This window comes from Gadus morhua, chromosome 13 (assembly GCF_902167405.1).
Source record: "Gadus morhua chromosome 13, gadMor3.0, whole genome shotgun sequence".
Classification (NCBI taxonomy): Eukaryota; Metazoa; Chordata; class Actinopteri; order Gadiformes; family Gadidae; genus Gadus; species Gadus morhua.
This window is the reverse complement of record NC_044060.1, coordinates 9,582,718-9,610,217: the sequence shown is the minus strand read 5'-3', so window position 1 is coordinate 9,610,217 and position 27,500 is coordinate 9,582,718. Positions and strand designations below refer to the sequence as shown.

Here is a 27,500-nt window from a genome sequence, read left to right as displayed (position 1 = left end):
TATTGCGAAAAGCTTCCCTTTCTCTTTTTTCTTTCTTTCTTCCCAGTGAGAACAGTGTCTGGTCTGTGAGCAGGAGCCGTCGTTTGATAGCATACACAGACCTTCTTATTGAATTCTGCTGTTTGCTTTAAACCAGATACATCACTCTCCACTTCTGATGCCTTCAGCAGATGCTGCAGAGGCCGAGGGACATGAACTATCAACATTGCTACTGCCACTGCCCCATGTACAGCTGAGTGTGTTACATGGTTGAGCTACAATACAGAATACACTGTGAGGTTACATGGTTTAACTAGAGTACGTAAGGTAGCTACTGTGTGGATAGATGGTTGAGCTTCCAGTCAATCAGCTGATTGGCTGGAAGGCTGTCAATCACAAAGCAGCAGTGTGTACGGATAGGATGAGGTAAACTAAAAGGCCAGCCTCTCCTCTTATCTGCTGTTGACAAAAGAACCGGTGTGGGAAACACTGACCGTGGGAGCAGGTGACTATCTCTGACACACACACACACATGCACACACACATCCACACACACACACACACACACATACACACACAAATACACACACACACACACACACACACACACACACACACACACACACACACACACACACACACGTATACGGCATATTGGGTTTGGTCGTCTTCTCTTCACCAGATGCCTGTCAGAAGGTAGACAAGCTGAGCTCACCTTAAAGCTTCTCTTGATTAGTTTGATAAATCGATCAATTAGTCAGATAGATATTGTGTATGGTGAGGACCTAGAGCATCAACAGGGGAGCAGGTTGAATTCTTTATTTTCTATTTGTCGTTCTTCTCCTCTGAGACAGAAGCATCAGATGACAGAATGACGTCGGGTGAGCTTCCAAACACTTAAGTTCGAAAATCATTTAAATTCAATTGTTTCAATTCAGATTTCGAGAAATTGGTTTCTGATTTTGAAAATATATGTAGATTCTGTTCTTAAAAAAATTCAATGGTTTAAAAATGAAGGAATCCGATTTTTGTAAAACATGATATTAAAAGTGTTTTTTTACTTTTTAACAAAGGGTTAGGGTTAGGTGTTTTTTTTTTTTTTAATCGTTTCAGATAGGCTATAAGGTTTTTCAAGGTTTTTCAAAAGTTTTTCAAGTTTTTTAGAACTATTTTAAAGGTTTAAATGGTCTAAACTCTAGACAAGTCTAAACCCTAGGGCAAGACTAGATGTTAGTCCTGATCTTTACCCAAACCAGGTGCATGTCAGCAGTAACCCCTTGGGTGAGGGATGGAAGAGTTCTGCCTTCCAGACGGTGAGGAAGGTCAGTGATTATGAGCTTTGGTTATCAGTACTTGACGATGTCATCATGTAGAGATATGATAGGATGCTGAAGGATGGAGATAGAGAGAGAGGTTGGGGGGGGGGGGGGGGGGGGGGGGTAGAGTAGAAGAGATGAGTGGAGGAGAGCGGGAGAGATAGGAGAGTAGAAGAGAAAAGAGGAGATGAGTGGTGAGGAGAGGGCGAGGAGACGATACGAGAGATGGGAGGAGAAGAGAAGTGCAGGAGGTGAGTGAGGGATAGGAGGAGAAGGGATAGGAGGAGGAAGAATATAAAGAGGAGGGATAAGATGAGGAGGAATAGGATGAGAAGGGATATGAGGAGTACAAATAGAGGAAGGATGGATGGAAACAGGAGGGAAATTGGGTGGAGGATGAATAAGAGGAGGAGAGGGATAGAAGGAGGAGGGATATAAGGAGGAGGATAGGAGGAGGAGGAGGAGGAGGAGGAGGAGGAGGAGGAGGAGGAGGAGGAGGAGGAGGAGGAGGGAGAGGTGGAGGAAGAGAAGGGGTGGAAAGAGGAGAAGGGATGGAAGGTGGAGGAGGGACAGGACAAGGAGGGACAGGAGGAGGAGGGAGAGGAGGAGAAGGGATAGAAGGTGGAGGAGAGACAGGAGGTGGAGGAGAAGGGATAGAAGCTGGAGGAGAGACAGGAGGAGGAGGAGAAGGGATAGAAGGTGGAGGAGAGACAGGAGGAGGGAGAGGAGGAGAAGGGATAGAAGGTGGAGGAGAGACAGGAGGAGGAGGGAGAGGAGGAGAAGGGATAGAAGGTGAAGGAGAGACAGGAGGAGGAGAAGGGATAGAAGGTGGAAGAGAGACAGGAGGAGGAGGAGAAGGGATAGAAGGTGGAGGAGAGACAGTAGGAGGAGGGAGAGGAGGAGAAGGGATAGAAGGTGGGGGAGGGAGAGGAGGAGGAGGGATGGTGGTGGAGGTGACCTCTGTGTGGAGGACACTGCTCCTCTTGTTCAGCTGCTGTTGATTGAAACCAGATGTGACTCTTCTGGTTCTGCTACCGCCGGTCTGTCTACCTGTCTGCCTGTCTCTCTTTCTTATCTTGTCGTCTGTCTATCCACCTATCTGCACGTCTACTACCTTAGCACCTGTATGTCTGTCTGCTTCTCTTACATAACAGACAGACTGACAGACAGACTGTCAGTCTGTCTGCCCATTTGTCTCTCTGTCTGTCTGTCCCCATACCTTAGTGCCAGTCTCCTTGCTTTCTGTCTACCTGTCTGTCTGCACATATGTCTCTTAATTTTAGCTCCTGTCTGTCTGTCTCTCAAATTACCCGACACTGTCCACTTCACCAGGCAATCACTGTGAACCCAAAACACTCTCTCTCTCTCTCTCTCTCTCTCTCTCTCTCTCTCTCTCTCTCTCTCTCTCTCTCTCTCTCTCTCTCTCTCTCTCTCTCTCTCTCTCTCTCTCTCTCTCTCTCTCTCTCTCTCTCTCTCTCTAACTCCCTGCCCCGTCTGCCTCTCTCTAAGGGGTACTTGTATATAACGATATCTATTTATAGAATCACCCGTGAATATATTACCTGATAAATAGAGGTCAGTCAGTATCAATTCAGCAGGAATTATAAAATGTCTAAAGGATTAAAGAGCGATTTTCAGAGCACAGGCTATATATATGCTCCTTAGGCCTAATTGAGTCTCATGGCAGAATCAAACAAAACTCATTCAACTTTTGCCAGCCAACATTGCCTATACGGGAAAAGTCATGAAAATCATGACAACTAAGTTAAAACTCTTATTAAGGCTAATGTTTCATTTCAATACACATTAAACCTTAGAATATCCAGATGATTCCCCATACTATATTGATATTAAGTAGAGTAAACTTTGATTTTACTTTATTTACCATAAGAACGAAGTGTAGGATAAATGTAAACAAATGTAAACCAAGAAAAGGCCTCTCTTGTCATTTTGTAAATCTGTGCATAAAAAGGGACAAAATAACCTATTATTCCATTGCCAATATAACAAATATATACTTTAATAATTACAGTAGGACTGCAGTAGAAACTAAGTCCAGCTCCCTACTGTCCCACCAGCATCGCAAAGGCATCACCGAGAAGAGGAGCCGATAGATGCACATCACCTCTACCCCTTCGGCTCCCCGGTCCCGTTCCACACCCTCACTCACCTGGGATCGGTGACCAATGGACCAGAAGCACCAAAGACGTCCGGGTGGGCCAGGTAGGCAGAATATGCCCAAAGTTGAACGTTTACTAGTTTTTTAAATTCCCGCAATCAATGTCCCGTCAAGAAAAGTTTCCTCAAAGCTTTAAATGTTGTCCAAAACTTGTCTTAAGAAAATGTCTTCAGCGGTTAGTTAGGAATCAGCCGTAGGTTGTGAAAACGTAGGCTATGACTTTTTATGTCTCTCCGCAAGCCTGCTAGCGAAGAATGACTCCGTGCAGAGATGGGGTGCAGGTATTAAAACGCTAGCATTATTTGGGAACGGGTCGACCCCTCCCCCGCTTTGAAACCCGAGAAACAGCGGGGAGTGAACAACACACCACTTGGAGATCAACTTGGAGAGAGCGCACGGATCTCACCGCAACCGCACGGTGCGCTTGAAGCCGGATTTCCCGTGCGTAATATGGGTATCGCACTTCGCTGTAGCGTGTATAGTAAGACCACCAAAGAGACCGCGAGAATCTGTTGCTCATTATATAATGTGTGGCAAGAGCTGTGCTGCAGTTCTCTGCAAACCTTAGTCAGCAACAGTATAAGAGTAGATAAAACCTAATGTACATACTGTACAACCACTTGAGTTGTGTTGATTCCATATGTTCTTGCTACTGATTACTGGCAGTCAACCAGACAGTTTCATCGAATTATTTCAGGTCCATTCTTACCAGAGCAATATTTCACACTATCAGACTCTCACAACCAAGAGAGAGCTCTAGATACCAGGTTGTGAATAGCACTCTAAGTATCAGGTTAGAAAGAGCTTGTTAAGTATCAGGTTATAAAGTATTGAAGGACCACGTTATATAGAGCTCTGAGCACGTGGGTATAAAGAGTTGTGAGGACCAGGTTATAAAGAGCTCTGAGGACCAGGTTATGAAGAGCTCTAAGTAGGTTATTAAGCACAAGGTTATAAAGAGCTTTAAGCACCAGGTTATAATTATGTCTATAATGGCCAAGTTATAAAGAGCTCAAGGAGTTTATAAAGCACCAGGTTATAAAGAGCTCTAAGCACCAGGTTATAAAGAGCTCTAAGCACCAGGTTATAAAGAGCTCTAAGCACCAGGTTATAAAGAGCTCTAAGCACCAGGTTATAAAGAGCTCTAAGCACCAGGTTATAAAGAGCTCTAAGCACCAGGTTATAAAGAGCTCTAAGCACCAGGTTATAAAGAGATAAGCACCAGGTTATAAAGAGCTCTAAGCACCAGGTTATAAAGAGCTCTAAGCACCAGGTTATAAAGAGCTCTAAGCACCAGGTTATAAAGAGATAAGCACCAGGTTATAAAGAGCTCTAAGCACCAGGTTATAAAGAGCTCTAAGCACCAGGTTATAAAGAGTTCTGAGCACCAGGTTATAAGAGCTCTAAGCACCAGGTTATAAAGAGCTCTAAGCACCAGGTTATAAAGAGCTCTGAGCACCAGCTTATAAGAGCTCTAAGCATCAGGTTATACAGAGCTCTAAGCACCAGGTTATAAAGAGCTCTAAGCACCAGGTTATAAAGAGATAAACACCAGGTTATACAGAGCTCTAAGCACCAGGTTATAAAGAGCTATGCGGACCAGGTTATAAAGAGCTATGCGGACCAGGTTATAAAGAGCTCTGGGAGGTTATTAAGCATAAGGTTATAAATGAAACCTCAACAAGGACCAGGTTATAAAGAGCTCTAAGCATCAGGATATAAAGCGCTCTAGGTGGTTATAAAGGTCCACGTTCTGGAGAGCTCTGGGGACCGGGTTATGTAGCGCGCTGGGAACCGGGGGAAGAGGGGGGATTTCCTGTTCTCTCAGGACCGTTAGGGTTTGAGTGAAGGAGGGGGCTGGCTGAATGGACCAGTGTTTGGAGCGGCAGTCGGAGCATCGTCTTACACCCTGGGAGCTCCTGGGGGGCTCCGGCCTCAGAAGCATCCATCACTCGCCTCTGCACCGGAGCCTACGCCACCAACCGTGTTTACCCATGGAGGCTCCTACTGTTGTTACTGAGGCCAGCCATGGGCTAATAGCGCAACACTAATGAAGTCCTTTAAGCCAGTGCTACAGCAACAACCCAAAAGCTTCTAAACGCCTGTCTAACCCTAACCCGAGTGAAAGCTAATTCCTCTTCTTTCATCTCCCCCTCTCTCTCTCTCTCTCTCTCTCTCTCTTTCTCTTTCTCTCTCACTCTCTCTCTCTCTCTCTCTCTCTCTCTCTCTCTCTCTCTCTCTCTCTCTCTCTCTCTCTCTCTCTCTCTCTCTCTCTCTCTCTCTCTCTCTCTCTCTCTTGCGCTCCATCATTCTGTTTTCCGGGTGTGAAATACCAGAAGCTCTGAGCGCCTGACACAATGACCTTCGACCTTGGGAGGGGGTAAAAGCTAATTTAGGCTACTGCTGGCACCTCGGTGACTGGCAACACGCGCAAACACGAGAGCGCGCACACACTCACAAAACACACAGGCATACACACGCACATGAATACAAAGACACACACATTGTACATGGCCATGCACATTTATATCCTGGTACATAATCACAGACACACAAATCAGAGGGTTCTTTGTATAATAAATCTGTTCTTTCAGACACACTTTCTCTCTCTCTCTCTCTCTCTCTCTCTCTCTCTCTCTCTCTCTCTCTCTCTCTCTCTCTCTCTCTCTCTCTCTCTCTCTCTCTCTCTCTCTCTCTCTCTCTCTCTCTCTCTCTCTCTCTCTCTCTCTCGCTCATTTTCTCACACACACCAAAACACATAGGAGTTAGCAAGGCATGCACACACATGCATATTTGAGTCAAGGAAGGCGCACACACATATTTTCACGCTAGCGGGAACAGAGAGCCGGTGAACTGTGAACTGTGGGGTCACTGCAGTCCTTCTCTAGAGAACCAGCAGGAGGATCCGCAAGCAGGTCTCAAGAAGACACGCTGCTCACACAATACTTAGAGATATAGTACATATAAAGTACACATAATGTTTACATAAAATACATATGCAGTTGATATGAAGTAAATATGAAGTAATACACAGTACATATGAAGTGCATGTACATATATTTTTTATTTTATTTCATCGATAGCACTTCCGGGGTGCATTGAAGATAACCACTATCATCTTGTTGGTGTAGGGGGAACACCGTTAAACACATCCTGCTTCCAACACTGCTTTTAATACTAAGCCCTGGTTCTGTTCAGACTGACCGAATGTTTATCTAATCAATAGACTTGAGCTGGGGTTCCAGGGATGTCAGCAGCCAATCACAGCCAGGGAGCCCGGTAACGCCCCCTCAGACCAGACCATCACCATCCTACACGCCAAGGTGGCACAGAAGTCCTATGGCAACGAGAAGCGGTATGAAATCATTGCTTACTATGCTACTAATACTAGTATTTAAACTAGGACTAATACTATACTAGGAAAACACACTTGACATATGGCAGTACGACATCACGGCCACTATACTACCAGTACTATACTAGCAACTCTATAGTATCACTCGACACGGTTTACCTACAGGTAGACTGCAGACAGATAGACTGCAGAAAGATAGACTGCAGACAGGTAGACTGGAGACAGGTAGACTGAAGACAGATAGACAGCAGACAGGTAGACTGGAGACAGGTAGACTGCAGACAGGTAGACTGGAGACAGGTAGACTGGAGACAGGTAGACAGCAGACAGGTAGACAGCAGACAGGTAGACTGGAGACAGGTAGACTGCAGACAGGTAGACTGGAGACAGGTAGACTGGAGACAGGTAGACTGCAGACAGGTAGACTTCAGACAGGTAGACCACAGACAGGTAGACCACAGAAAGGTAGACTGAAGACAGATAGACTACAGACAGGTATACTGCAGACATTGGGGTACAGGATATGATAATAGCTGTGTCAGTAGTATTTGATGAGTACCTTCATGGTGTGAATCCCCAGGTTCTTCTGTCCTCCTCCCTGCGTCTACATCAGCGGTCGAGGATGGAGGCTTAGGCCTGACGACACCAAAGGTCAGGGGTCACAGTATCACATCATCGCCAGATGGGTTCCACTCATATTAATACTTTGATACATGTTATAATGTCTGAATGACTACGGCTGGTTCTCTCTTAAACCCTTTGATCACATGTACTATCCCTCATTCTTTCTTTCTCACTTTTACATTTTTTCTCCTTTTAATTCACTCCTCACCTTCTTCTTCATTTCATTCATCTCTCATCCATGCACACATTTATCATCCATCCATCCATCCATCTATTCTCTTCAATCACTCCTTGTTTCATCGGTTTTCATTTCCTTATTGACCCTCCCTACTCACTTGTTTCCTCTCCTTAACCAAACCTCCTGCAGCACCTGGCTATGGGGACAGCCGATACGGTCTGATTGGCTACATGTGCCTCGATAGCTCCGCCAACTCCCTGGACGACACCTTCAAACTAGCCTTCGATGACCTCACCAACCACAGGGTGAGTCCGTGTGTGAGTGTGTTTGGATGTGTTTGTGTTTGAGCCGTTATATGCATAGTAAGAAGCACAAGTCATGGTGTATGTGAGGAGTAGGGTAGAGTGGTTCGTGTGTTAAACTCTTAGCCAAAAGGTACGGATTTGGATCCCTAATGTCTGCAGGCTAACCTGTAGGAAACAAGATGCCCCCTAACCCCTACCTGCTCCTTGGATGTCCAGAGCCAAAGCCAGAGCAGACCGGTGTGTGGTAGGGTTATAGAAGGGCAGGATGTGACAGCAGACCAGTGTTTTGGTACAGACTTTGTTGTGCCTGGTTTATAGCACTCTTTGTTTACCCAGAGAACTTCCCTGGCATGCACTACTGTTGAGTCTACTAACAACCTGTATCACTATAAGCAGCCTGTCTCTCTGACAGCCTATCTCACTGACGACCTGCCTCTCTGTCTGTCTGCCTGTCATCGGCCTGAATGTCTGCCTGCCTCTCAATCTGTCTGCCTTTCTATCTTTCTGTCTACCTGCCTGTCTCTCTTCCTGCCTGACTCCCTGTGTCTATCAGATGTTTGCCAGTGCCAAGTCCCTGTACATCTCAGACCAGGACAAGAGGAAGCACTTCCGTCTATTGCTCCGCCTCTTCTTGTCTGGACAGGAAGTCGGTTCCTTCCAGAGCAGGATGATCAAAGTGATCTCTAAACCTTCCCAAAAGAGACAGTCCATGAAGAACGCCGACTGTGAGCCAAGCATCACATCAAATAACATAACATTACATAACATAAAAATACATTTATAAACTATATTACATTACGTTACATTATTATTACATAACAATATATCATTTCATACATCACACACACTCACATGCTCCCACACCTACAAAAGATAAACTTTCGTCAGTTGACAGCTTATTGGATTGGTTCTAAGCTTGTGCCTGTGTCTATCTTTGTGTGTGTGTGTGTGTGTGTGTGTGTGTGTGTGTGTGTGTGTGTGTGTGTGTGTGTGTGTGTGTGTGTGTGTGTGTGTGTGTGTGTGTGTGTGTGTGTGTGTGTGCGCATGTGTGTATGTTTGTATGTGTCTGTATGTCTGCTTCTGTGTGTCTGTGTGCCTGTGTGTCTGTGTGTCTGTGTGTCTGTGTGTCTGTGTGTCTGTGTGTCTGTGTGTCTGTGTGTCTGTGTGTCTGTACCAGTGTGTATCTCGTCCGGCTCCAGGGTCGCGCTGTTTAACCGGCTCCGCTCCCAGACCGTCAGCACACGCTTCCTGTCAGTGGACCGGCACGCCGCGGTGGCCAGCAGCCGCCAGTGGACTGCCTTCACCATCACCCTGGGTAGGGAGAATAGTGAATGGATTTCATTTATACTGAGCTTTGCTTAACTCGGTGAATGCTCTGTAAGGCACTTTAAAATTGATGTCTTACATTCACCCGTTCAAACGCATCACACAACTACTCTTAAAAACTAGCATGACAATGTAAACAATGTAGCCCTCTGTGTTTATAGACAATGGGTGAGTGGTCACCTGAAATGGATAGCAGATAGTATTAGGGTCATTATTAGAGTTTAAAGGGTCATAGGATTCATTAGAGGGTTTGTGTTAGGGCTAGTGTTGGGGATTATTAGGATTTGTAGTGCTAATTTGAGGATGAGGGTTAGTAGAGTTCGTTTTGGTTAGGGATCCCTATTGGTTAGGTTTTCTAACTCAAAAACCAAACCATAAAACAACACCTTAAACCGTAAAACCCAAGCCTAATACAAAACCTTAAAACAAAAAAAAAACCCATTAATAGGGAATCCTAACCCTAGTATCAAAACTGTGGGTTAGGTTTTAGCGTTGGTTTTCGGTTCTAGAGTTTCGGTTCATTCGTTTTGGGCTATTGTTGGTAGAGCCAGGGTTAGCAGGGCTGGTGCTAGTAAGGCTAGTGTTAGTAGAGTTTAGCACTCGGATGAGGGAGGCATTAAGAGAGATGTTTCCAGGGTTCTGTCCCCTCCAGCAGGGGATGAAGGAAGCTAGTGTCCTCACTGTAAACCTCAAGTTTATTTACCTGCCAGACCTCCTACGGCTCTCTATCACGACACACAGACACACACAAACATTATGCACAAGTATAAATGTCTATTAGTTTGTGTGTGTGTGTGTGTGTGTGTGTGTGTGTGTGTGTGTGTGTGTGTGTGTGTGTGTGTGTGTGTGTGTGTGTGTGTGTGTGTGGTGTGTGTGTGTGTGTGTGTGTGTGTGTGTGTGTGTGTGTGTGTGTGTGTGTGTGTGTGTGTGTGTGTGTGTGTGTGTGTGTGTGTGTGTGTGTCTCCAGTACAGGGTCTGGACCAGGGAGACTATATTCTGAGTGAGGGCTTCATCTGCTACAGCTCTGTGGTCAAGCTGGTCTGTACTGAGACTGGAGTAGCCCTACCACCCATGGTAACACACCCACATACACACACACACCCACACACACACACACCCACACACACACACACACACACACATTCCTTACTCATGCCCTCTGAGGTGTCCTCGTGTGAGAGGGACCGGCCTGTGGGCAGCAAAGTGCATAGCTGGTTGGTCCCTCCCTCGGTCTAAACTGCTCCGACAGCATGCTGGGTGGGGGTTCGACAGTCTGGTGGTCTGGGGGTACGGGGTGGGGAACCAGCCGTGTTGTTTCAGGTGAGGCCTATAGCTTTGGCGTTTGTTTAAAGAGGGAGGGAGACGACTGTGATTTACATTCTGCTGAGTCACTGAGAAGATACCTGGTGGCTTCTGGTGTTGTGGTGCTGGGTCAGGGCTTTGTGGGGCGGGTCAGGGCTTTCTGGGGTTCCTCCTCGGTCAGTGTTTTCTGGGGTGCCTCCTAGGTCAGGTCTTTCTGGGGTACCTCCTGGGTCGACCAAGGAGGCCGTGGGTCAGGGGGTCTGGGGTACCTCCTGGATCTGGAGGTGTGGTGTACCTCCTGGATCTGGAGGTCTGGGGTACCTCCTGGATCTGGAGGTCTGGGGTACTTCCTGGATCTGGAGGTCTGGGGTACTTCCTGGATCTGGAGGTCTGGGGTACTTCCTGGATCTGGAGGTCTGGGACAGTGGGATACTTCCTGGATCTGGGGGTCTGGGGTACTTCCTGGGTCTGGAGGTGTGGGATACCTCCTGGGTCTGGAGGTGTGGAGGTGTGGCGTACCTCCTGGGTCTGGAGGTCTGGAGGTCTGGTGTACCTCCTGGATCTGGGGGTCTGGGGTACTTCCTGGATCTGGAGGTGTGGTGTACCTCCTGGGTCTGTAGGTCTGGAGGTGTGGTGTACTTCCTGGGTCTGGAGGTGTGGAGGTGTGGTGTACCTCCTGGGTCTGGAGGTCTGGTGTACCTCCGGGGTGAGGGGGAGTCTGGTGTTGGTCCAGAGGGTTGGTAGAAGATGATAGACATCGGTCAGATTAAAAGTAATCTTCTGGGATCTGGATGTGCGTCAAGGCCTTCTGGTGCAGACCAGGAGAGACGGAGTACAGAGTGGTCCTTCTGTTCTGGGATCATATCGGGGGATGTAATATGTACATGGACACATTCTCAGGGAACGCAATGTAGGAAGTTTGTGATGGGGTTAAGATTTAGAAAATAACCTTGGTTGTTTCAGTTTCAGTTCTTCAGGTTTTTTGAGTGTGTTGCCCATGTCAGTTATACATGTTGATGGTTTATTGGCTCGGTTTAAAATCTATAGTGTTCAGCGGGAACCCTTTCCCATCTTCAGCTGTACTTCCGGGCTCTTGGTTCCTCCTGGACTTCAGCAGGCTGAACAGATATTTGAACTGTCCTCTGAGTTTAGTCAATCGTTTAAGGTAGAAAAAAATGTCTTATGTTTTATAAATGTACCTGCCACGACCCCCAAATAACTTTTTTCCAGGGTTATGTTTATATCCCATATAGTCGTCCGTCTGTAATTCATCTGTCTGTTCCAATCAGTTTTCATCACTCATTCCCTTTCTACAAATAAACACTGTCTCCATGAGTCGGAGAGTGATTTTCTAGCCCTTAGCTCCCTAAGCCGCACCAGAGTGCCAAGTTTCCGTCAATATAAAGCAAATATTCTCTCAAAAGCCTGCTCGCTATGGTAGTAGATTTATGTTAGTTTATGTTAGTCTAGCTGGTGTTGTGTTAAGCAGGTCCTAGAGATTAGCCGGTCAGGCTACCTAAGTTGCTCGACTGCTGAAGTAAAGCGTGGCAGGAACACAATCGCATTGGTCTGGCGAAACATCTGACATCTCATCCTCCACCTCCTGAATCTTTTATAACCTCCTCATCCATCACCTCCTCCACGTCCTTCATAACCTCTTCCTCCGTCACCTCCTCTATCACCTCCTCCATCCCCTTCTCTACAACCTACTTCACATCCTGTATAATATCCGCCTCTACCACCTCTACCTCTACCTCCACCTCTTTCAGCAACGCCTCTATCATCTCTCCCCCTCCTCACCTCCTCCATCACCTCTGTCACCTTATCTATAACCTCCTAAATTCCCCTCCTCTCTAGCACTTCCTCTATCCCCTCCTCCTCCAACACCTTGTCCAGTTATGATGATTGTTTTTCATTGTGAAAATTATTTCATCACACAGGATCGCAGAGAACTCAACTCCCTGCTCTCATAGAAGCAAGAGGATAAAGTTTCCTCTCTTACTAAAAAGCATTAGCAAATGTCCTACTTATTTAAAATAAAAAAGAAGTTAAAATAGAAAGTCAGACGGAGGTTTGAGAAGAAGGAACTAGTGGAGTTCTGAGGTAATGTGGTCACCAGGAGGTCTTTGTCCCTACAGGTGATCCGTAAGGTGAACAAGCAGCATGCCATCCTGGATGTGGACGAACCTGTCTCGCAGCTGCACAAGTGTTCCTTCCAGTTCAGAGAAGAGGCACACTCCTACCTTTGCCTCTCCAACGACACCCTGATACAGCACCAGGTGAGACACCTGCTCACCTGAAGATACTGTTGGTACAGGTTACCCGGTGAGACGCCTGCACACCTGTAAATACTCTTAATAAAGGAAACAAAGTGAGACATCTGCTTACCAGTAAATACTATCATTACAGGTATCTGTACAGGTGTACTCACCTGGCTACCGAGTCCATTGCAGATTTATCTGGATTGTCATAGTTTGATTCCCCCCCCCCCCCTACCAGGGCTCCTTCTCCTCCAATGACCCAGGCCGGGTGGTGCTGAGCGACGGCTGCTGTTGGACCATCATTGGTGTGGAAGCGGTGGAGTTCTCCTTTAACCAGAACCTTGCTCCCCTCCACTCCCTTGTCAGCCCTGTTCCTGTCATCACCGGCCTACAGGTGGGACTCACACACATACACACACACACACACACACACACACACACACACACACACACACACACACACACACACGTACGTACAGACATGTGCATGTGCACAGACACACAGAGATACATATACCGACAGACATACACACACACACACACATAAAATTATAGTTTATTTTGTTTATTTATATATGAATATTATTATATTATTTTTGCACAGTGTGGAGCATTGACCCTTTAACATTTCACTTCAATTTATTGTATGTGACAAATAAAAACACTTGAACTTGAACTTGAACTTGAATATGTATCTGTGTGCGTGATCTTGTGTGTCTGTGTGTGTGTGTCTGTCTGTCTGTGTGTCTCTCTGTCTGTCTCTCTCTCTGTTTGTCTGTCTGTGTGCATTGATGCATGTGAGTGAGGATGTGTGTGTGTGTGTGTGTGTGTGTGTGTGTGTGTGTATTTGTTTGTGTGTAGGTGAGTGGAGGAGGTCATGTTGCTACTCTGGAGGTCCAGGGAGAGAACTTCACTCCTCATCTGAAGATCTGGTTCTCCTGCCAGGAGTCAGAGACCATGTTTAGGTAAGGAGAGGAGGAGGCAAGGAGAGGAGGAGAGAAAAAAGGAGAGGTGGAGAGAAGGAGCGGAAAGGAGGGGAGAACATGAGAGGAGAAGAGGAGGGTAGGAGTGTAGAGGAATGTGGGGAAAGGTGGGTTTAATAAACCCAAAGAAGGACTAAGCCACCAGGAGATCGGAAAATAAGCCTCCTAAACCGGGAAATACGCCCTTTAAAGGCATTCAGGAAATAAGACTTTATGACCTTCGTAAAGATGTGCAGTGCCTTTACTTAATGACCTATCTCTGTATTTACTGTACAACCACTACCTCTCTCTGTATTCACCGTCTAACCATTAACCTGGAAACACAAGGTGTGCCTTGTCAAAACCTGGAGACAACGAGATTAATACATAACCTGTGTTAAAGGGGGAGAACCAAGGCTGTTCTGACGGCCAGTTGTCACAGAGACAAGGGTTTTATGATTCTCCGACATTGGAAGGTGGTTATTTTATCATTGTTTGAGGTATTCCACTTCAATAAAACAGGTGTTCTTGGTGGCAGATATCTTTTTTAAAGTCTATAATGACTAGGATCCAAAACCCCATAGATAACAGGAAGACACCTTGAGAACGAACCCAGGAACTGTGATCCATTCCTGGAAACATCAGACTATGACCTTCCAATAAAGCTTATGTTATGTACTAGCCTGGTGTTTTAAGTAGAGTACAAGTTTCTTTGAGCAAAATATTTTCCCAAAATATACGTTACATGACATGGGTAACCTACCCCTCACATCAAGCCACCCCTCCAACTACCAGCTGCCCCGTCAAATCTGCCGCCCGTATAAATAGTTGAGCACCCACCCACCCCGGTCGACAGTTGTCAGTTACTAGGAGCTAGTTGGCTAGAAGCTAGGTCAGCTCGGGGCTAGGCGTCACTAACAACTAGGTGGCTAGGAGCAAAGTCGCTAGCAGCTGGGTCAGCAAGGAGCTAGGTCACCAGGAGCTAGGTTAACAAAGGTGCTAGGGAGATACATCAGCTAGCGATGTACATTTATTTATTCTATTTCTATATAACCAACGATAATAAAGCTAAAATGAGTACCTCATTGGACCACCCATCCTCAGTGCCGACACCAGTTCTGACTAGTTTCTGCTCCTATGCATAGAGTGGGCAAGACAACTCCATATAAGGTATTCCTGTTCTGAGATAAATCAGAGCCTAAGCTAGGAGCTAGTTCACCTGGAACTAGCTACCACTGTTTATTCAACACCAAGCATTCACAATAAGCTCTTTGTACATGAAGCTGAAGCCAATTAGTGGTGGAAACAGGATCCTTGCAGACCGCCAAGGACAAGGAATCCAGTGGGCTAGAAAGGGGCTGAAGGAGGTGTGCTAGGACAACTTTACCTTTCATAAACCAACGTCAAGCAAAAACACCACTTAAACAAGTCTCAACAGGTTAAGCTTTCACTCATCAATTATTTTAGAATGATTGTATGAATTGTCAACCCCCCCGTCATCAACACCATACTACAATGATGTTATGGTCTCTCCTCAGGTCAATCCTATATTCTAGAGTCATGTTCTGGTCTTTCCTCAGGTCTATCATATATTCTAGAATGATGTTCTGGTCCCTCCTCAGTTGATACCCATCTTCTAGAGTGGTGTTCTGGTCTCTCCTCAGGACTATCCTATCTTCAAGAGGGATTTTTTCTTGTTTCTCCTCAGGTCACCTAAGTCCATGCTGTGCGTCATTCCGGACGTCTCTGTGTTCGGCGAGTCCTGGCGTTGCATGCGCCGGGTCATCACCGTGCCGCTGTCTCTGATGCGGTCGGACGGTCTCATCTATCGCTCTTCCTACAGCTTCACCTACACCCCCGAGCTCCAACCACCTCCTCCTGCCCGAGGAGCAGGAGGAGCAGGAGGGAGGAGGAAGGATGGAGGGATGGAGAGAGTAGAGGAGGATGATGCACTACTCGAATCCATCCATCAGGAGTTCACTAGAGCTAACTTTCACCTGTTCATGCAGAGCTAGCTAATAAACACCAAAAAACATGGTAAAGTCTAGCTCGCCGTCAGCTAACTATCTAACAGCATGCTAAATGCTAGCTAGCTGGCTGAAAGCTTACTAGCTAGTTAGCCAGCCTGTTCACCTCTTTTATCTGGGAGATATCAGGAAGAAGTAAGAACTGAGGCACTAAGGCACTTGTCTTTGGTGACCATGTAACCAGTGTTTGGTGACCGGTGTTTGGTGACCAATGTAACCTGAGTTTGGAGACCTTGATTACCAGTGTTTGGAGACCTTGATTACAAGTGATTGGAGACCTTGATTACCAGTGTTTGAAGACCTTGATAACATTGGCATGCTTTGAGATAGGTTATAAAAGTCAGACATTTGTATCAGACCATGTTTAAGTATTCCAATTGACTCTAATTTGGTGGGGAAACATAATTTATGATAATATAAATATATACAAATATAGATCGATGTATTATTTAATTGTTGAAAGCCGGATGAAAGAGGAATGCATAGGCCTATTGAACTAAGAATACCATGTTGTGTTCCCAGACTATCGAGAAAACCAATACACGGGAAAGACTAATCTGGCATAATCCAACTCATGCACCTCACCCCCCTTCAACCGCATCCCTTTGAAGACCGGCTGCTCTTTAATTTAATATGAAACAGAACAAAGGAAAGCATCAACTGAACCAAAAGACTGAATGTCGACCCAAAAACGAATGCTGTTAGCACCACAAGACTGCCAACACCGAGACAACGGTCTTGTTTGCTTTCATTAGGGTTGACGTTCATATCAATTTATAATGAAGAACAAAAAAAAATATTTTAGATGAAATGTCTTGTCTCTTGTGGTTTGTATTTATGTGTGTGCATGCTTCTCTGCACGTGCGTGACTGTCCATGTGTGTGTGGGTGTTTCCCAAGTGTGTGCTTGTGTTTGTGCGCGTGCGTGCATGTGAGTGCTTGCATGTGGGTCAAATCGGTTGTCCCTCCACTGCACTCCACCCCAGAACCCCTGTGAGCCAGACAGACCCGGACTTCAAACCCTCACCCCTGACCTTTGACCTATGACCCGACAGTCAACAGCCTGTAGACAGTGCTTTTCTCTTCACCAGCACCAGAAGGGTCTTTCCAGGTTAGTGCTGCAGCACTGATCAGCACACAGTATCCTGTATGAAGAAACCAAAAGATTTTGTTTAAATCACTCACTTGTGATGCTAGTTACGCTAGCATCACAAGTGTTTCATTTTAAATGTAACGGTAACATTAATGTTAAGGTTAATAGAGGTGCAGCTTAAACCTGAGTGATTCGGATCACATGACCATGACGCTACCTTCACCATCTCTCTTCTCCCCTCAGTCTCTCTCCTCAGTAGCCGCTCCTCAGAGTGGAACAGTCCAACTCATACCTCCTCCTCCTCCCCCTCTACCTTCTCCTCCTCTTCCTCCCCCTTCCTTCTCTGTTTCCTCCTCCTCCTCCTCCTCTCTCCTCCTGGTACGACTACCAGGAGTAAGGTGGTCTAATCTCTGTCATGGGGTCCAGACTCCAAAAACGGGCTCACGCGGCCTATTTTCTTCTTAACCCTCCTACTCCTCCCTCCTCCCCCCTCCATCTCTCTCCTCCCCGCTCTCTCCCACGCCTCCTCCCCTCCTCTCCCTCCTCCTTCTTCATCACCCCATACCTTCATACTTTCTCTCCTCCGTCCTCCCACAGTATGAAAAGCTTCAATCTTCGGCTAGTTTCCATGGAAATACACAATTTCTCCACCCAGCACTCCTCATTCTACGGCCAAATTATCCTCAAAACTACAGTACTAGAGTAGTAGCGCTACCGCACTGCACTGCTAAAGTAGTATAGCATACAAACTACAGTACTACACAGCGTATATAAACTGTGTGTATGTGTGCGTGATTGTGCACAAGGTTATGTGTATATATGTGTATCAGTGTGTGTCGGGACCCCTGGTTTGGTCCTCTCCGTGTGTGTGAGGGGCCCGTCTCCCCGGGGCCTCTGGCATAGATTACAGTGGAATATAAAGGTTCCCACTGTCCTGACTCTCCACCAATCACATCGCAGCTCCCAGCCCTCCCGGTCATTCAGCACCTCACCATCACCATGATGGACAGGAGGAGGGGGGGGGCGGGGGGGGGGGGGTAAAGACTGAGGGTAGGAGGATCACACTGGACTCCACTGTTAACATAAAACACACAAGACAGCCTGAATGTTGGAAATGTCAGTTAATGTCGGGATATGGGTTTGATGTTGGGGTTCATCTCGATTTGGGGCAAATGAGGATAAATTGTGGATATTGATGTCGATATTCTGGATTCCATATTTCAATGTAAATATTTCACTGTAAAATGTAAAAGTGTCTCATGAATTACTAAACTGTAAAATAGTAAATATTTTCTAAAAGGTTACTTCAGGACAGGGAGAAGCACACCACATGAAAAGCAGGACAGCAACATACCACACACATTACACACTACCACAGAACACACAATATTACGCATACATAAACTTACACCACAGATGGCAGTTGGTCTTTAGTTAGAGAGGAAGAGGGGTGAGGAAGAGGAGGACAGGTGAGGAAGGTCAGGTCTCAGCCATTACTGTCGGGGCCCAATCTCCTCACACACACACACACACACACACACACACACACACACACACACACACACACACACACAAACACATATGCACACCCGCACACATACAAAGTGCAGGTGGAGCAGGAGATGAAAAGGTTGTGTGCTGTCAGCCAAACATGAAGGGAATGTTAATGATGAGAACAAAGTCAAACACACACACACACACAAGCACGTTAGTTTGTGTCCGTGTGTGTGTGTGTGTGTGTGTGTGTCTTTTTAATTGAGTGAGTGTGTGTGTGGGAGTGTGTGTATTTGTTTCAGGTTTCGTGGATCTCTATTTTACTGTGACTACACTGGGGGTGTTTACATTAACGTGGGTCTTGCGGGGGTCTTCACGTTTACGTTGCTACCCCTAGGGTCCCTGTGTTAGCATCCCAGCCCCAGGGGGCCGCCTTTGTAGCTACCGTTCACCGCTCGGTCTCTACTGTACTCCAGACCAGACGCCGGTGTCACTGAGCAAGATGGATCTGCTTCCTGTTCCCACCCATACACTAAAACACAGAGTGTGTTTTTGCATGTGTGTGCGTGTGTACAGAGGGACCCACAGCCAGAAGGACGGACGGACAGATGGTGCATGTCTAGTTGTCTAGGTAACAGCCATGCTCTGTCAGACCATGTTCAGATGCCGGTGGAGAACTGAGGGAAGGAATTTACAAGAGGTTTACGGACGTGCAGCGCGTCGTGTGGCACAGGAGAGATGTTTTATGACCTCTGGGGGAGTACAGGAAAATCCTCTGGGGGGAGGGGGGGAGGGAGCTGTAAACACTGAGGATCTCTTTCAGCATCACCCTGTCTCACGCCACCTCCGCTATGTAGTGCTATTCAGCTTGATTTACTGGAAGACTTCAGTGCCATCTCACCAGCCAGAGCAGGAGGCCCTGAGCCCTACCTGCTCCTTATTGACCGGCCTCTTCACTCTCTATCCCCAACAAGCTCCTTATTGACCGGTCTCTTCACTGTCTATCCCCAACAAGCTCCTTATTGACCGGTCTCTTCACTGTCTATCCCCAACAAGCTCCTTATTGACCGGTCTCTTCACTGTCTATCCCCTACCTAGTCCTTAATGACCTGTTTCTTCACTGTCTATCCCCTACTTGCTCCTTATGACTGGTCTTTTCACTGTCTATCCCCTACCTGCTCCTTTATGGCCTGTCTCTTCACTGTCTAACCCCTACCTGCTCCTTAATGACCTGTCTCTTCAGTGTCTAACAACTTCCTGCTCCTTAATGACCTGTCGTTTCACTGTCCTACCCCTACTTTAATGACGTGTCTCTGTACTGTCCAACATCTTCCTGCTCTTTAATGACCTGTCTATGTACTGTCTAACATCTTCCTGCTCCTTAATCAACTGTCTCTGTACTGTCTAACCCCTACCTGCTCCTTAATGACCTGTCTCTGTATTATCTAACCCCTACCTGCTCCTTAATGACCAGTCACTTAACCATCCAACTGCCGTTCGTTAATGACCCGTAATCAGAGGCGCTGCATCCCATTAGGCATACCAGGCAATTGCCTGGGGCCCCGCAATTGCTTGGGGCCCTACTAGGGGGCCCCCTAGAGCCCCCCCCCCCCCCCCAACAATCCACTGCCTAGGGCCCCCACACTCCCTAGAATCGCCCCTGCCCGTAATTAAATGTATCCTAAGCCGCCTTGAGTAATAGTGTCTGATACAAGACTGAATATTAATATTTGTACTGGGAGGGAGAGGAGAGGAGAGGAGAAGATGAGATGAGGAGAGGGGAGAGAATAAAAGAGAAGAGAGAAAACAGGAGGGCTGGGACTCTGGTATGGGGGGCTGCCAGGATGGGCCTGTGTGGAGGTTATGATCTAACAGCTGCTCCATTCCCCCAGGGGACCCCAGGAGAGAGGAACCAAACGTACCCAGAGTGGGATGACAATGGTTGGATGTGGTCCACAGTAAATATTAGTGGGTGAATTCCCTCCACAGATACGGACATGCCAGTAACAACATCTTTATTTATCCCTGGAGGAGGAGAAGGAGGAGGGGACTTTGGGAGGATCTCTGATTTGACCAAATACACTCCAGCAGACGAAAACCCCTGATCCCTCAGGGGATACCCTCTCTAAACAAACACAAACACACACACACACATACACACGATTAGAAGCACACACACATACACACGCATACATGTACGCACACATGCACACACAAACCCACACACACACACGTATTTACAAAGTTCCACACAAAAATACACACACAAAAACCCATACATACATATGCCGATAGTTTCAGTACACACACACAAACAAACACACACACACACACACACACACACACAACTACTCCCTCTCAGTAGGAGGTTTGATTCACATGAACGACTCCTCGTCATCCTCAGTGAGATGAAGGTTAAAAAAAACCTAGAGCTCTACCAACTCCCCTGCTGGGCTTTCGTGTGGACACGTGTACATACCATACCCATCGAGATCCTTCGCCTCTTCGCTCAACTGGATCAGCAGAGAGATGACTGATGAACCATCGCGCCAGGCTATTTCGTGATATAAGAGCTGTTTCACATCTTGTGTTGGGAAGGATCCCAGTGTACAGTTTCATCAGAAGAATTGTGGAAAAGTCAGATACGGGAAAATTATGTCAACGGCGGGCCTTCTTCTCAAACATTTAGTGGCAATGGAGTTGATAGTGATTTTTTCCCGATAGCTGAGTTTATGGTTGCTCTTTAAGATTACAATTTGTACAACCCCATCATCTTATGTTGTCATTGCATTTGTTTCCTAACCCTTCCTTAACCCTACCTACATCTGCCTGTAATAGAAATGTCCCAATGAACGCTTATGCATCGTGCCGAACTAAGTGATTAGTAGCAGTAGTTTGCAGTAGGTCACCCATGTAGCAATGGGCTACGGTCATATTTTGTATCAACAAAGCATCATGAAATATCTGTAGCAAATAAGTCAGCAATCTGCAGCAACCCAGTAGTAGGACTATCAGGTTGGGAACCAGGGTTTCCCAACCTGTGGGTTGGGACCCCACTTTGGGTTGCCTGATATGCAGAATGGATAAAGCTGGTCTTTATCAGTAGTACCATTGTATAATCGTATCAGGACCAGAGGACGGCTCAAGTTCAGTTCATGGTTCAAGGCCCAAATCAGGAACTACCAACAGCTACACATATTTAACTTCAAAATGTTAAAAAGCTGGGAAGCCAAACTATCGGCCTAGTCATATAACATTGCTGTTCCTCAGAATAGCTCTTAAGCCAAATGCAACTCTTGTAGCTGGTAGAACTTTATATACATCCTCCCTCTCCAGAATGACTTCTCAGAGAGACTCGAGCGGTTATTCTGGATAAGGGAGGATGGATATAAAGTGTCTTGGCGGGGGGTATTCCTCTGGGCGGCTCTGGGGACAAAGAGAGATGAATGAGTAAATATTATGTTGGGTCAGACCCCCGGCAGGCAGAGAGTCAAGACGATCATTGTCAGGTTGATGAATGGAGGTTTGTGCAGGGAGGGGGGGAGGGAGGGGAGAGGAGGGAGAGGAAGGGAGGCAATAGAACAGGGGAGGGAGAGAAGGGGAGTCAGAGAGGAGAGGAGAGGCGGGAGAAGAGGGGAGGGAGAGAAGGGGAGGTGGGAGAGGAGGGGAGGAGGGAGAGGAGAGGAGGGGAGGGAGAGGAAAATAGGGGAGGTAGAGGAGGGAGAGGAAGGAAGGCATGATAAGAGGGAGAGAAGGGGAGGAGGGAGAAGAGAAGAGGGGAGGGGAGGGAGAGGAGGGGAAGAAGACGAGAGAAGGAGGGAGAGGAGAAGAGGGACAATGGCATCAATTCACCTTGTATCCTGCATTGAAATGATGTGTGTGTGTGTGTGTGTGTGTGTGTGTGTGTGTGTGTGTGTGTGTGTGTGTGTGTGTGTGTGTGTGTGTGTGTGTGTGTGTGTGTGTTCATCCCTTGCTCTCTGGTGCCCCCTGGTGTAGAGGCATTCGACTCTGTTAGTCACACAAGACAAACAGGCAGGGTACAGTATAGCTCGTATTTATTAAGTCATTATGAATGAACATACAGCACAGCGGTAGGAAAAGGTGATATTTACATCTACTGGTCCACAGTCAGGCTGGACACAGTAGTCCACTGGCCGCATTCCATCTGTCATTGATGCGAAATACACCAAACCCAATCCCAAATCCAAACATAGTCATAGGACTCCATACAATATTAACAAGAATTAGTCAAATGTATTTTACGTTCCAATTTAAAAAATGATTTTACATCAGCAGTAACGAGGCCCGTAGACGCTATGTACAGACTACACCCCTCCTCTCGTTGCCATGGTGATCTGTTGCCAGGCTTACAACATAGAGACGACAGCGGCAGTTCCTGAAGGCGACCAACTCTGGCTCGTCCTTCTTATATAGAACGTTTAGAAACACACTCAGGCCACATGTCCTGCGACCCCTGAAAAGACAGGTAGAAAAAGGAGCTTCATGCAGAAATTAGAAAACTAAAACAACAAGTACAAACCTTTTTCTGTCTTTCACACACTATAAAAGATCATTTCATGAATTGCTATCGAATGTACAACGTACTGTTTCTGCTGCGTCTCTGCTAATTTGTACAGTAGGCTGTTTTACTACCTTGCATAACAAAGTGAAACATTCTTCTATTCCATGAAGAACTAGTAAGAAACCTGTGGTCCAAATGCATGGGCATTGCATAGGTTACACTTTATATAAAAGGTTACATTTTGTTGTGTTACATGTAACAAAATGTGCCATCCTTTCCTCTCCAAAAGCTTCAAATCATGTTATCAATCACACACTTTAATCACCATATTTTGAATCACATGTTATCAGTCCAATTTCTCTGTGAAGTGATCTCATTGAGGGCAGGAACTAAATGACCTTAAAGTGACATATCAATGAGCATAGAAGGTGCCGCGGGAAATTGGCTTCTACCACTGTTCAAACTGGGCGGGGCTAGCTCTGTCCTGCCCCTTTTCATTGGTGCAACACAACTCCCCATGCCTACAGCCACGCCCCCTCAATTGATCTTAACCGATACAGTCTGGAGGTTCAGGGGTTAAAGGTCAGGTCAGCTACCTGCGGGGTCAGAGTGTTAAGCTACCCTTAAGTAGCCTTCAGTTAGAGCCTTGAGACGCCTCCTAAAACATCAACAACAACGAGCAACACGTTGCCCTGTTCAGACAGACGGACAGGTGCCAGACAAGCTGAGATAATAAATTAGTTATTAAATATCGTACCCTGGTTCTGGCTAAATATGTGCCGTAAGTTAATGGTTATTAATAATATATAACAGTGTGTACAACAACAGTGTGAATCATGACCAGAAAACAAATATATAAAACAGTGTAGAGAGTCTCCTGATAGAAGACTGGCCCAGGTAATGAAAGAGGTAACTCTGTGTGATGCAAACTGGAGCCGTTTCCACAGAAATAAAGAAATGATAAGTATGCCTGATGAACAGTCAATCAACCTGTCAATCAACCTGTCAATCAACCCAGGGGATGGCTAGCGACAGGACGTCCTTACAGCTGAACCACGCTCTCTGAGGTCTGGATGGGGGTCCTGTGGGTCCCTCCTATACAGGACTACACTCACCGAGGTCAGAGGTCACATCCCATCCGTAGAGAGCGCTTACGAGGTGGAAATGTCTGGGGCTGCATTTTGTAGCCTGTATAAAACCGTTTTTTAGTACCGTGCATAAATCTTTCAAGCTTCTCACATCTGCAACCATGAAATTAAGAACACCATGACATATGAAACCATATGTTGTGGCACCACATATTGAATGTGTGTATAATGCTAACTGTGGGTGTATGTGGCGGCGTGAGCGGTTATAGTAAACTAAAGATGGGGAATGCAAACCGTTAACCCTCCTTCTAACTATTTTATAACTTGTAAAATTCAAGGATCACTTATCAAATATGTGTGCCATTTTCGTCTCATCAACCAGTCTAAACAAAATAAATTATTATAATACTGTGGGGTAGAACAAGATTATTGTTTCATATTCACATTCAGTTTTAAAATCATGGAAATACTTTAGGCTTCATAAAACAAGATTATTATTATTATTATTATTATTACATAACGGTGATACTCTGGTCTTAATAGACGAAATAGATCATATATATTTTTTATATTTTATAATACTGTGGTCATTTAAAAAAACAATATTGTTCTATATTTATTTACTTGGTCTTTTGTCCAGAAGTAGTTTAAAATACTAGATCCATTTAATATACATGTTTGAATTAATGGGTTTATAAATATATATATTTATTTATTCAATGAACTTTCATACAGGAATCACGTCTTTGGCGTTGCCCTGGTGATAAGAGATGCACGTGTTTTAAGTTTGTTTATTCATGATTAATTCACCTAAAACCCAACACATGTATGTGTTATGTTCCACCAACTATCTTTTAGAATGTAGTCCTATTCGAGGCGAGCAGAAACATTGTGCTTTGCAGCACCTTCAAAACGATAGGATCCACATATATATTTCAGTAAATAAAGATATTCACGGCTCTGGAAGACTGCAGGTATCCATTATCAGTGTATTATTCTGGTGAATTACTCCTACCGTTTCATTCTATGGTGTTGAATGGTGAATGAATGATGTAACGTTGCACCGTCCCTGGTCGTATAGAAAACCTCTAAACCAACTGCTGGTCATTTAAAGGGGGAGGGCTTACAAGAGGGCGGGGCCTGTGAGGGTGTGGCTTAACCGGACATCTGGGACCTCATTGGCTCAGACCCCTGAGCTCCCTACTCCTCGCTGACGGCCTGCCAGGCCGCCTTGGCCTGTTCCTCCTTGGTCACGGCCATCAGGGGCTGGGAGATGCGGCGGGGCATGGGCCTGGGAAGCTCCTCGTCCTCCTCGTCCTCCTCCCTGAGGGGGGGCTTCGGGGGGAGGGCGGGGGGCTGGTGGGGCTGGTACAGAGGGGGGAGGTGGAGGCTGTAGTTGGGCTGGGGAAGATGATGATGATGATGAGGGTGGTGCTGGTGGTGGTGGTGCTGGTGGTGATCAGAGGCCAGGACTGAAGCCTGGGGCTGGGGTAGAGGTGGGCCCAGGATGAGGGCTCCAGGGCCGGGCTGGTAGTGGGCCTCCTCTTGGTCACAGCTGGAGGTGGGGGGGCCTGGGTTACCGTCGCTGAGGGAGGAGACCCCAGAGCTGGCGCTGCCAGACAGGGTGGAGCTACTGCCATCCAGGAGGGACTGGGGACTGGTGGGAGAGGCAGGTATAGGGTGTAGGGGAGACTGTAGAGAGAGACAGAGAGAGAGAGAGAGAGAGAGAGAGAGAGAGAGAGAGAGAGAGAGAGAGAGAGAGAGAGAGAGAGAGAGAGAGAGAGAGAGAGAGAGAGAGAGACAGAGAGAGAGAGAGAGAGAGAGAGAGAGAGAGAGAGAGAGAGAGAGAGAGAGAGAGGAAGAGAGAGAGAGTGAGATAGATAAAAGAAAAACCGACACACACTGACACACACATATAGATCTATGCGTAGCGCACAAAACACAGAAACCCAGCCGGAGGAGTCTAAGGGTGCAGGCAGACATTCGGAGCGACTCAACGAGGGGGAGACTAGACGAGAGGAGGAGAGGAGGGAGGAAGGAGGAAGGAGAGGGGGGGGGGGGAAGAGGAGAAGGAGGAGGGTACCTTTCTTAAGGAGCGCGCGGGGAGGGCTGGCGGGAGGTCGCTGAGCTGCTGGCTGAAAGCATCAAAGTGCATCGACAGGTGGGGCCCTACAGGGGGAGACATAGCAGGGAGCGCTCAGATACACACACACACACACACACACACACACACCCACCCACCCACGCGGCCCCGGGGACTCTAACCACTGAGCACTGTGTTACCAGGAGGCAGGTTGCGGGGGGGCACGGGGGGGGCCAGGCCCAGGTGCCCGGAGAGGAAGGGGAGAGTCTCCCGGGTCCCACTGTCCAGACTCCAGCTGCTGGGCGTGGTCAGGACTGGGGGGGGGGGGGTGCGGGTGAGGGGGGGAGGGGTGTGGAAGGGGGAGGGGGGTCGGGGGTTGAGGAGGTGAGGAGAGGAGGGGTTACATATATTGTTGACGTATTTTGAGTCATTTCAGTGTGAGTGAGTGAGTTAGTGAGTGAGTGAGAGAGTGAGCGAGTGAGTGCGTGAGTGAGTGAGTAAGTGAGTGCGTGAGTGAGTGAGCGAGTAAGTGATTGAGTGCGTCTGTGCATGCCTCTTGCGTGTGTGTGTGTGTGTGTGCGAGCGTGTGTGTGTGTGTATGTGTGCGCGTGGGTACCTTTCTCTGCTACTGACAGGTTGGGATCGCTGCAGGGCTTGCACGGGCCGATCACCTGGTGAAACAGCGCCCTCTGGAGGTTGGACGGCTGAAACAAAACGGGCGTTGGTTGGTTGAAACAACAACAGCCCAATACACACACACTCCCCCTTCAATTCTATTGGTCCATTCATCTGTCTGTCCTAGGGGAGGCGGTACCTGCGCGTGGTCGCTGTGGCTGGGGATCATCACGCTGGAGGGACGGTCTCTGTGCGGAGGCAGCAGCATCATCAGCTCTCTGTTGTGTCTGAACCGGTCTGGTAGAGAAGGGGAGCCCACTGCACGACCGCACACAGACACACACACACAGTAACCTTCAAATCCTGCAACACAACTGAGATTACCCTTCAACCTCTACGCCCTGCAACCCCTGCATCCCGAGAGCAGCACTTCAACCATGAAACACAACGGAAAGGCATCATCGGCTAGGTCCTTGGCTAGGTCCTCACCCCTGATGGTGGAAGGGGCGGAGTGAATCATCTGAGAGGGGGCTGAGTGGGTGGAGCTTAGGCTGGAAGACGAGGGGCTTGGCTGTTCGAGCAAGAGAGAAGGGGAGAGAGAGAGAGAGAGAGAGAGAGAGAGAGAGAGAGAGAGAGAGAGAGAGAGAGAGAGATACAGTATGTTATTAAGATATGTGATTAACAGCTGCTAGTAAGACGCATGCATTACAATAGAGGGTCAGCAAAGCAATGCTTCATGGGAACCCCAGCAGCAGTCGGTGAGCCTGCAGGCCCCCACTATGTCAGGTGAAT

General features: G+C 47.1%; 3 protein-coding genes across 12 annotated transcripts in view; 1 reads left to right on the top strand and 2 right to left on the bottom strand.

The window, feature by feature from the left end:
* The window catches only part of matn4 (matrilin 4), a 17,706-nt gene extending 13,880 nt beyond the window's left edge, over positions 1-3,826 (bottom strand). Inside the window, exon 1 of one of the 4 annotated variants that reach the window (XM_030373721.1) lies at positions 3,466-3,826. The gene's annotated coding sequence lies outside the window, so the exon portion shown is untranslated. The remainder of the gene's footprint in view (positions 1-3,465) is intronic. The other 3 variants (XM_030373718.1, XM_030373717.1, XM_030373716.1) reach the window with 3 other exon arrangements.
* Positions 625-18,193, top strand: rbpjl (recombination signal binding protein for immunoglobulin kappa J region-like). 3 transcript variants are annotated; one of them, XM_030373723.1, is made up of 14 exons: positions 626-860; positions 1,236-1,301; positions 3,374-3,518; positions 6,701-6,829; positions 7,410-7,480; positions 7,821-7,936; positions 8,490-8,661; positions 9,114-9,251; positions 10,230-10,336; positions 12,703-12,843; positions 13,064-13,219; positions 13,687-13,790; positions 15,496-15,824; positions 16,337-18,193. In XM_030373723.1, the coding sequence occupies exons 2-13, from the start codon at positions 1,268-1,270 to the stop codon at positions 15,800-15,802; spliced, it is 1,620 nt and encodes a 539-aa protein (XP_030229583.1). In that variant the 5' UTR covers positions 626-860; positions 1,236-1,267; the 3' UTR covers positions 15,803-15,824; positions 16,337-18,193. The 3 variants fall into 3 exon arrangements, with proteins under 3 accessions (XP_030229584.1, XP_030229583.1, XP_030229582.1); XM_030373722.1 differs by having other exon boundaries at positions 15,496-18,193; XM_030373724.1 differs by lacking the exon at positions 1,236-1,301 and having other exon boundaries at positions 625-860; positions 15,496-18,193.
* Positions 18,194-22,438: 4,245 nt separating this feature from the next.
* LOC115556599 (dedicator of cytokinesis protein 3) overlaps positions 22,439-27,500 on the bottom strand; it is a 64,321-nt gene continuing 59,259 nt past the window's right edge. For 3 of the 5 annotated variants that reach the window (XM_030373711.1, XM_030373712.1, XM_030373713.1), the window contains 6 exons: positions 27,198-27,279; positions 26,908-27,026; positions 26,710-26,797; positions 26,294-26,407; positions 26,094-26,179; positions 22,439-25,702 (listed from right to left, as the gene is read on the bottom strand). In XM_030373711.1, the coding sequence (XP_030229571.1) occupies positions 25,211-25,702; positions 26,094-26,179; positions 26,294-26,407; positions 26,710-26,797; positions 26,908-27,026; positions 27,198-27,279 (981 nt within the window). In that variant the 3' untranslated portion in view covers positions 22,439-25,210. The remainder of the gene's footprint in view (positions 25,703-26,093; positions 26,180-26,293; positions 26,408-26,709; positions 26,798-26,907; positions 27,027-27,197; positions 27,280-27,500) is intronic. The other 2 variants (XM_030373714.1, XM_030373715.1) reach the window with 2 other exon arrangements.

What these genes read in the sequence shown, in the direction of transcription:
- rbpjl (XM_030373723.1), top strand. Translation starts at nt 1,268, where the DNA reads ATGGAAGAGTTCTGCCTTCCAGACGGTGAGGAAG. An exon ending in ACACCCTGATACAGCACCAG is followed by an intron (nt 12,844 to 13,063) that starts GTGAGACACCTG and finishes CCCCCCTACCAG; the next exon opens with GGCTCCTTCTCCTCCAATGA. An exon ending in CTGTCATCACCGGCCTACAG is followed by an intron (nt 13,220 to 13,686) that starts GTGGGACTCACA and finishes GTTTGTGTGTAG; the next exon opens with GTGAGTGGAGGAGGTCATGT.